The 10,261-nt window shown below is 47.3% G+C and overlaps 1 protein-coding gene across 2 annotated transcripts; it reads right to left on the reverse strand.

Moving 5' to 3' along the window:
- Positions 1 to 360: 360 nt before the first annotated feature.
- TMEM41A (transmembrane protein 41A) lies at positions 361 to 9,730 on the reverse strand. 2 transcript variants are annotated; one of them, XM_008066341.1, is made up of 5 exons: positions 9,525 to 9,730; positions 7,860 to 8,013; positions 5,743 to 5,904; positions 5,218 to 5,356; positions 361 to 2,117 (listed from the first exon to the last, which is right to left on the reverse strand). In XM_008066341.1, the coding sequence occupies exons 1-5, from the start codon at positions 9,641 to 9,643 to the stop codon at positions 1,900 to 1,902; spliced, it is 792 nt and encodes a 263-aa protein (XP_008064532.1). In that variant the 5' UTR covers positions 9,644 to 9,730; the 3' UTR covers positions 361 to 1,899. The 2 variants fall into 2 exon arrangements, with proteins under 2 accessions (XP_008064532.1, XP_021572407.1); XM_021716732.1 differs by having other exon boundaries at positions 1,938 to 2,117; positions 5,202 to 5,356.
- Between the last annotated feature and the right edge of the window lie 531 nt (positions 9,731 to 10,261).

The raw sequence follows: 10,261 nt of genomic DNA on the forward strand, positions 1-10,261 counted from the left end.
TTTCCTGCAGTCAAAAAGAACAGGTAAAGGGGAAAGCCAGTTTCTGTGGCTCTTGCATTTGATACAACCACAAAAGAGTCAGCCATCATTTTCTTCAGTTACAGTCTCTTCCTGAGTATTCCATAAAGGCCTAGACAGGCCCTCTGCTTCTTCCCTGTGGTTTTCTGCCGTCCATCTTGTAGCTGTTCCACCATAAAGGGAGCATAGGGAGGAAAAGAGAAAGTCTCCAAAGAATGATTTTAGGAAGAAGTATACTGACAGTGGAAAGCTGAAACACCCTTTTGGATTGTCTAATTTGCATCCAATCCTGAGTCCCGCTGGCAAGGGTAGTAGAAAGTCAGCACCGTGTTCAAACAAGCACCACATAGAACATTTATATCCATTTATTGGAAAATTGCTTTGCCTAGACACACAACCGATAAGGCACATTGTTGCAAAATCGTGGGGGTAGAGAGTGGGAGACAGATCTAAGGTTCCTGAAAAGGGGCAGGGGGCACATTTGCAATCATGGGCAAAACTTCCTGTTTGTCTTTCCTTCCCCTACTCCAGAAGACTACCAAGGTTTCATAGTCTGCCACCTCCTCACCCCTCCTACTCTTGTTATCAAGGCTTCTTTTAAAGAAACACATTTTTAAAAATGACATCCTTGGTGTGAAAGCATCATACAATGACCAAAAAAACACTATTTGGGAATCCATTCTTCCTACAGAACATGAGTATTCCTAAGAATTCATGTAGATCAAGAGGCCTAGATTAAAGGCTAGGCAAGATTCTTGGCCAAGCCAAATCATTAACTCAGCAAGTGATAATCGAGAGCAACGGTTCTGGTACAAGATCACAGAGCTGGTTTAAGCACCAAGGTCTTTCTGTTCTTGGAAGCATTAATCCAGGTCTGTGCCAATTCAATACTGTAGCTGTAGGAAGTAATGGCAGCTGTAGGCAATTAAGATACAAGATACAACAATGTAAGCAGAAACCATGCTTTCCTCTTTGAATTAAAAGATAAAATACAATTATTCCTCAGTTATTTGTGGCAAAAACGAAAAATCCAAAAAAAACATTCAAGGATACAGGGCTGACAGCCTCCCATCCTGAATTATTCCCCAGGAAGGAGGACACAGAAGTGATTCCCATGCAGAAAGGACAGATGAGAAAATGTATGGATGACCATCTGATTCAGGTGAGTCAAGGGCCCTGCCCACCCAGAAGGATAAGGATTTCTCAAAAACATATCCATAACATACAGTTTGCTCCATTCACATTTAATGGTCTGTTTGCAATCAGCTTAACTGTCAGGACATGCAACCATGAGGATCACAGAAATCATCGATTTGTGAGCTCTATATGGAAGTCCCAGGCAGTTCATTGGTTTGTTTCATTTGACTTATGAAGAGGTAGGTCATCAGCAAAAAAGTACAAAAGAAACACTCTTCAAGAGACTAACAGAAGATGAAGCATGATGTCAGTGATGTAGGTTCACATGTCATCACTGATATGAATAACATCCACAGGGACTTAACAGGACACCTGTCACAACAGTCTGTCACTTTGCAAGAGGTACACTGGACAGGGAAAATCAGCATCGTCTTCCAAAGCCGCTCAGGGGCTGACATGAGGCAAATACAACTGGTTATCCTGAGCTTGTCAGACAATAAAATATACACAGGATTTTCTAAGAGGTCATCCATTTCACAGCGTGTCCTGCTAAGCCAGGGCCGGTGCAAAAACCTGATATAATTCACCATCAAGAGCAGTGTCCTTTTATGACAAGACACTGCCCACAGATGAACAGAGTGTCTAAGTCACCTGCTGAGGGTAACTGAAAAACAATGAGGGTCTTTACACCCATTACACAAATAAGCAGTAGAGTCCAGGGAGATAGCAAACAGAAAAACCAGATCACGTATCTTTTCTATTTATATGATTAGCATTGCTTATTTCATTCAACTGCAGGTGTTTCTGGCTAAATTTTTTAATGAGAGTTCCAGGAACTAATGCCACCAGGGCAATGGCCAACAGCTTAAAGACAGTTTCCCAGGAGAAAAGAGCATCCAGTGAGGTTAGGGTTGACAGGATGGAGCCCGTCTGCACGCAGATGAAATTGTATGGGATCAAACCTGAAGAAGAGGGAAAACAGCTTGTTACTGGGGCAGGAAAAGAAAAATCACAATTCAAAAATGACACCAGGAATTCAGAACATTGACTCGTTTTTCTGCCTGGCTCTTGAGCCTTCGACATAGAACTCTTTCCCTTCTTTCCTTCTTTTCCACTCTTTCCCCCCCGCCCATGTACACCTGCCTTGTTCAATAGAAGAACTTGAGATAGCTTACACGATACATATATGCTACAATTGGGCAAAAATTTTAAAATAGTAAGACAAAATGAGTGCAGAAGAATACGTTAAGTCAAGGCTTACAGTTAATACAAAAATGCATAAGGTTCACCCATTTGCTAAAGATGGGACCCAGATCTGGTTCTGAGTGCCCAACAGCCAAAGTAAAGAAAGAAGCACCATCATTATGAGATTTACACTATTCATGAGTTTTTTTTTTTTTTTAGTTGGAGTCTCACACTGTCGCCCAGACTGGAATGCAGTGGCCACTCCCGGCCACCGCAGCCTCGACCTGCTGGGCTCTGGTGATCCTTCCGCCTCAGTCTTCCAAGTAGCCGGAACTACAGGCATGTGCTACCACGCCTGGCTGATTTTTTTATTTATTGTAGAGATGAAGTCTCGCTGCCCAGGCGGGTCTCAAACCCACAGGCTCAAGCAATCCACTCACCTCAGCCTCCCAAAGGCGCGGGATTACAGGCTGAGCCACCGAGCCCGGCTGCATGGGATTTTTAAAAAACAGTTTTTTGGAAAAAGTACTACTTTTTGTATTCTGCAGTGTCACTAAGTCATCAAATCCACTAGATCCCAAAATTCTGACTGGTGGCTGGACAGGTTGGTTGCATAACAATTCCCTAGTAAAGTTGTTTTAAAAATTCTCAGCCTCCACCCCAGAGATTCTGGTTACTTGGTTCTGGGGTAGAGCCCAAGAACCTGTATTTTAGAAGCCTCTTCCCCACTCCCACCCCAAGATTTCAATTGGTTTGGAACCCCAGGTAATCCATTCCTATGCCACATAAGAGGAAGTATCACAGACCCCTCAAGATCACAAGCTTGTCAGATGGGGGACAGGATACCAGTCTCCAGAGATTTTCCAATCCTTGTGGCATCAAGGTAATTGCGAGCTTTAACACCCACTATCTGAGGCACTGAGGTACTTTGTCTGAAAGCAACTATTTCCAGAATTGGCTGTGGTAGATCTTGTTTCGATTTAAGATCTCAATTTCTCTCAGGCATTCCTATTAATAGTAGCTGCTCCACTACAGATTTGTTCCATTTGACCTAGAAGCCCTGAATCGTCCTTCCCTCCACGCTCTAAGGAAGGTTTAAGAGAAGGCAATCCTTGCTTTAGCCTGAAAGAGGGTTGTTTACTTCCAGCATACAGAAAGTAACAGTTACTGATTTTGCAGGATGTTAGCACTTTACCATTCTGGTACTGGTGGTCCAAGGCCCACACTTTGGGAAATGCTGCTCTAGGTCCAGCCCCTTATCTGGCTGAGTAGCCCATGGAGGATAGCATGCTGGAAGTCATACAGTTGTCAAAGACAAAGGGAGACTTTAGAAATCTTCTAATTCAGTGGATTCAAAAACTCAGGATCTAGCAGAATCCCTTCCAGGGACTAGCTACTCATGCTGCATACTTGCATCACCTGGAAAACTTTATAAGATGCTGGCCCCTGAGTCCTACTCTAGAGATGATGATTTAGTTGATGAGTAGTACGACCTAATAAAGGATTGCTAAAAATGCTCCCCAAGTGATTTTTTTTTTTTTTTTTTGAGTTGAAGTCTTACTCTTGTGGCTCAGGCTGGAGTGCAGTGGCATGCTCACAGCCACCACAGCCTCAACCTGCTGGGCTTAGGCAATCCTTCTGCCTCAGCTTTCCAAGTAGCTGGAACTCAGGTGCACGCCACCACACCCAACTAGTTTGTGTAATTTATAGTAGAAGTAAGATCTCACCAAGTTGCCCAGGCTGGTCTCGAACCCCAGGCTCAGGCAATCCTCTCGCCTTGGCCTTCCAAAGTGCTGGGATTACAGGCTGAGCCACCCCACCTAGCCCCTAAGTGATTTTTTTTTACTTTGAGTGGGAATCTCACTCTGTCGCCCAGGATGGAGTGCAGCGGCATGCTCACAGCCTCCCTGGTTTCAACCTGCTGGGCTCCAGTGATCCTTCCGCCTCAGCCTTCCAAGTAGCCGGAACTAGAGGCGTGTGCTACCATGCCTGGCTAATTTTTTATTTATTGTAGAGACGAGGACTCACCAAGTTACCTGGGCTGGTCTCAAACCCCCAGGCCTCCCAAAGTGCTGGGATTACAGGCTGAGCCACTGAGCCTGGCCCAAAGTGATTTTCTGACAGGTTTACAGAGTGTGAGAATCATTGACTAGGAATCGGATTAAAAAGCATATTCCCAGATCCTACTCCCAAGATTTTGATTCTGTAGGTCTGAAGTAGGCCCCAGAATCTAGATTTTCTACAAGACTCTCCCCTATTACCATTCTGATCAGTTGCCTCATGGCCCACACTTTGAGAAACACTGCTCTATCCTCAGCTTCTCATCTGGCCAAGTGGTCCACTGAAGGTAAGTAGCTTGCTGAAAGTCATGCCACTGTCAAAAAGGCAAGAAGGAACCTCATGGATGTCAGCTCTTCCTAAGGTAGAACTTAATCAAACCAGGGGCCAAAGCCAGACAGGAAGTCCCTTGCTCTGCTCCTTGCTTTTGTCCTCACCCAAAACTCATGGCCACATCCTCTCACTCCAACTCTGCCCTTCCTGCTAGTATTTATTGGACACTTACTATGGACGAAGCTGTGTGCTTTACACAGATTATCTCTTCTAATCCCAGTGCCTAGCGCAGGCTTGGCACACACTAGGCACTAAATTCAGTTGTAGAATTAACAATATTTATTCCTAAAGGATTCTTATGAGTTCTCATGCTCAAGCCTGAGTAGATTTGAAATCAGGAATAATTCCTTTAAGTCGGAAAGCTTAAAGATGCTCTTTGTGGGCCTGTGGGCTCAGGGGCAGATACCGGCCCATGTGGCTGGTAACCCAGGGCAGTTCCCCACATGACAACTCTGAAGACTCCAACTTACCCCGCCAGCATCTTACCAATAAGAACTGAGAAGAAGAATTGCACAATGGGGATGTTCAGGATCGGGGCTGAGAGGTTCAAGAACCAGTTTGGCGTCATGGGAAAAAGTCTCAAAAACAGTAAGAAAAAAAACAAGCTGTTTCTGTTCTCCTCCACCTGTAGCCAAAGAGGACAAGGCCGTTAAGAAGCAGAAAGGGTTTCCAGGTACTGAAAAACCTGATGGAGTCAGCCGCTGTTCTAAACACATTCCATATTCTGTTCCCAATGCTTCCAACAACCCTCCGGGGTGGAGACTGTTCTCCCCATTTAAAAAATGGAGGTACTGAGGATCAAAGAAGTTGGAAACTAGCCCAAAGTCACAGAGCTGGTAATGATTGAGCTGGGATTTGATCCCAGGTTTGTGCTCCTGAAGGCATCAAAGAACCCCTAGGACCTCCTGAGACAAGGTGGAGCCCTGTGGGAAATCCCTGCTCCTCAATCCCCTCCAGGCCATGAGGTGACTGCCTATGGGCCCAGCCCCCAGATATGTCCCCTCCCCTTACCTTCCTCTGCAGTAGAGACACTTTATCAGGAAAGTAGGAGACTACCAGCTGTTTGCCAAAAATACTGGAAAGCAGGTAGCAGCCCGTGGCACCCACTGAGGTCAACACGCAGCACAGCAAAAGCCCCAGCCATGGCCCAAACAAGGCACCAGCTAAAACATTCTGCAAAAAAACACAAACCCTTAGCCATGAGAATACCTTGCAGATACCATTCGCCTCATCTTGGTGTCTAAGAGTCATAGGTTCCTTCCTCTCTCAGTAGTTTTCCTAGCCAAAACTCAACTCCCATTTTAAAGAGGTAAATGAGCCAGGCACAGGGGCTCACATCTGTAATCCCAGCACTTTAGGGGTCAAGGTGGAAGGATTACTTGAGGCCAGGAGTTCAAAACCAGCCTAGGCAACATAGTGAGACCTTGTCTTTCCAAAAAATAAAAATTAGCCAGGCATGGTAGCAAGTGTACCTATAGTCCCAGCTACTTGGGAGGCCTTGAGCCCAGGAGGCTGCAGTGAGCTATGATCCACCACTGCACTACAGCCTGGATGACAGAACAAGACTCTCTCAAAAAAATAAATTTTAGATCATTGCTTTACTAAACTCTGGTGTGGCCATATGCTCTTTCACCTATGGTTGCTGCCATGTTTCCTAAACTTTGGCCCCCTCTCCTACCTTGGAGAGGTGAATCTCCCCTCTCTCTCTAATTTACTTTCTAAATAAACTATATTTTCCAATCAAATAAATAAATGCATAAAATTTTTAAAAAGAGTTTAATGAAAATGATGAAAAGGCTAGGAACTACAACCTTGGCCTTGGGCTCATCACCTTTAAAATGAGGACAGGGATTAAAGCCTCAGGTGGCAGGAGAAAATCAAATGGGTAATATGTGTATATAGCACCCAGCCTGCATAGACTGTGGTAGATCCTGCAATCACTGGGACTCTAAGAATGTAGAAATGAAACTTACAAGTTACTTTTACTATATCAAAGGATGAACACAAACCATAGGTCTTCCCTTGATAAGACCACACAGCTAAATAAGATGTGTTCTTTGCTTTTTGCTGGAGTTACATCTAGGTAGTGTGCTAATTCTGAAAGTTTCACGTTGACCAGCGTTGTAGCTGACACTTTTTTTTTTCTTTTTTTTTGAGTTGGAGTCTCACTCTGTCACCCAGACTGGAGCGCAGTGGCCGCTCCCGGCCACCGCAGCCTTGACCTGCTGGGCTCCGGCTATCCTTCCGCCTCAGCCTTCCGAGTAGCCGGAATTACAGGCATGCGCTACCACGCCCGGCTGATTTTTTGATTTACTGTAGAGATGAGGATCTTGCTGCCCAGGTGGGTCTCGAACCCGCAGGCTCAGGCAATCCACTCACCTCAGCCTCTCAAAGGCGCGGGATTACAGGCTGAGCCACTGAGCCCAGCTTGTAGCTGACACTTAAAGACATTTCAGTTTAACAAAAATGGAAAAGTGAACCAATACTTTCTAAATGCAGTTTGACTGGTAGACATCATCCTGCCAAAACATGGGATTCAAGAGTAAAAGGGGCTTTGGAAGTAGAAAGGTAGGAATTCACTGAGCACCAACTGTGCGTTAATTGCTTGACTAGTGAGGACTATACCCCTGTGTCATACACTAACCTTACCCCATTCTATCGGTGAAAGATTAAGTATCTTGCCAAGGCAGAGTCAGGATTCACCCCGGTCTGGGTGTGGAGTCCCACTGGGGAGCAGCTGGATCTCTTCCCTGAAGAAGGATCGGCTCAAGAGAGAAGAGAGACACAGGGAAAGCCCCAAGGAGTCAGCCTGACCTTGAGCACCACACATCTCTTCTGCCTCTTTTGGACGTGTTTGCTTTTCTTCTAGTTTCCAACATAGAAACTACTTGAGCAAATCCAACCTGAGCCTAGAGTAAAGATGTTGAGGCAGGAAAAGTAAGCAGGACAAAAGGAAGCTTTCTGAGTCTCCTGTTTCTCCACTCAGTCCTTCAGTAAGTGCTAAGGGCCACTGCGTGCCAGTCCCTCTACAACCAGTTACATTTAATCCTCTCGCACAACAATGCAGGAGGTTACAGAGAGTATCTGAATTTTCAGATAAACAGTTGGAGGGAGGGCAGGATACCGACCAGGAAGCTGGAGCCAGGGATGGCAAAGCCCTGTTTGTAGAGGTAGGCGCTGCAGAAGAGCAGGAACACGTAGGCCTGGTGCTCCTTCCGGTACTCTCGAAGGACCTCCGAGAGCTCTCGTAGCTCCGCCAGGTCTGAGGGGAACCACAGTGATCTGCAAATTTGGAAAAGCAGATGGAAACATGAGTCCAGCTCAGCCCAGTGCCTAAGAAAGTCACTTGCTGTGTCTTCTTTCCAAAGCAGGTTTATAAATATAGCCATCATCTGGCCTGCTGGGAACTCATACATAACGTGAACCCAAGATGATGGACCCAATACAACACAGCAGAGGCAGACAGAAGAGCCCTGCCTTGGAAGCAAGAGACCTGGGTCAGCATCCAGACTCTGGTTACCTTCTGGGTTGTGTGACCCTAGGCTAGTCTCTGGGCCTCAGTTTCCTTATATAAAAAACGAGGGGTTGGTGCTAGATAATCATTCAGTTTTCTTTTAGCTCTCAGATGTTATGACCTATTAAGAGGCAAATGAACTCATTTCCAGGATAGTACCAAATGTCCTAAATCTGTTTCCTTTCAAGGACACGCCCTCCCCTACAAGCAAGTACAATTCAGACTTCACACAGTTCTAGGTACTAGATAAAACAACTGTTTTACCATTCACACACACACACACACACAAATCAAAGATTCTCCAGGAAAGTATATCTATCCCATACCACAAACATAACTATCTTGTTAATATGTCAGGTTCTAAACCAACCCTATCAAAGAGCCTGCTTTTTTTCACTATGTTCTTAATCTGGTCCTCAGTGCACTCTGAATCCTGTGTCCAAGGGTTACAGTGTAAAGGCCACCTTGCCTCTGCCACCTGAACAGTCCTTGATTCCTTCACTGATCAAGTATAAGCAAACCCTCCCAGTTCTCACGAAAATGCTGGTATGTCTAGAGCAAAAGGACACAGTAACTTAAAACAGTTACCCTAACACTCAATTATCAGCAAATCCCTTGACAAGGCGGTGCTGTGTTAGGCACACTTCCATGCACTTTATAAATAGTATGCAGCACTCACAAAAACCAGCCAGGTAGGTATTGCTCATCACCCAGCTGCTCAATCAGAAGGGAAAAAGTAGAGACTGCCAGGATGATGGACAAACCCGATAATTAATTCGTGAATAATTTAAAGTTGTTCATGCAACGATTCTCCTGAAGACTTAATGCCTTAAAGTCCCAAGGGCAGATCTGACGGGGTTGGAGTGGGCCGGGGAGGAGAAAGGACGTGAAAGTGGATGTGAAAGGGCGGGGGGTCCCCCGAGGGGCGCAGGCCGTCTGGAAACGGGGTCCAGGGCTGGGACGGAGAGGCGAAGCCACGACGCGGGCAGGCTCAGCCCGGGGACAGCGCAGCGTTGCCCCCCGCAAACACCGCCCCAACCACGGCACTGCACGCGCGCCCCGCGCAGACGGCGACACGCAGGTCCGGTTCAGGGCCGGGCCCGGGCTCCCATTCACCCGCCTGTCCCATGTGATGCAGATGCGGGCCGGGATATGGAAATGAACCTCAAATCCCAACCCTGACGTCTCCGAGACCAGGGAACCTGATCTCCGATTCCCAGCCCCCATCCTCGGAGCTGGCGCCATCCCTCTGACCCGAGTCCCGAGCCCTGCCACACACCTGCCCTCAGTCTCCTGGCTGGAGCCTAGACTCCGCCCGCGGGGCAGTCGCGTCGACAGCAAGTACAGGGCGAAGGTGCAGCCGGCGAAGACCAGGAGGAGGCCGAGCAGCGGACGCATGTTGCCGCCGCACCCCGGCCCGCGAGGCCACGCGCAGCTCACTTGCAGCGCCGGGACAGAGCCGCGCGCGGACTCACCCAGCGGAGCACGTTCGCGGACGGACCGGGGAGGGATCCGCGCCAAGCCCCGCCCCGGGGCCAGGCCCCGCCCCGGCCCTGACTCCGCCCTCTGTGTCCCGCGACGAAGACTTCGGGAGAATCCTGGGTTGCCGCATAGCTCTGCGTGCGCCTGTCAGTGCAGGTTTTTCTGCATTTATCCCGGTCCCTTCTCCTCTTGAGCGCCCGCAATCCCGGCTTGGTGCCGGGATGGAAACTCCAGGCGGGAAATCGTGAGTCCTGCCCACAGTGAGCTTGCCGTCTAGTGGTCAAGACAGTCTTATCCACGACCTGCTGTCACACAAAGCAAATGGAGACGGCGTAGACCAGAGACTGCAAGCTAGTGCGATAGGACGGTAACAATGACCACGGAAATAATCAGAAGTGGTTTTCATTCAGGGGCTACTATACTCCCATCATCTCGAATCCTCTCAGTCATCCTCCAAGATAGGTATTTTTGTCTCTAGTTAATGGGTGAAAATTTTATTTCAGAAAGATTAAATGACAGCTTCCCCCCCCCCCC

This window comes from Carlito syrichta, unplaced genomic scaffold (assembly GCF_000164805.1).
Source record: "Carlito syrichta isolate Samal-C Ts95f unplaced genomic scaffold, Tarsius_syrichta-2.0.1 Scaffold308888, whole genome shotgun sequence".
Lineage (NCBI taxonomy): Eukaryota > Metazoa > Chordata > Mammalia > Primates > Tarsiidae > Carlito > Carlito syrichta.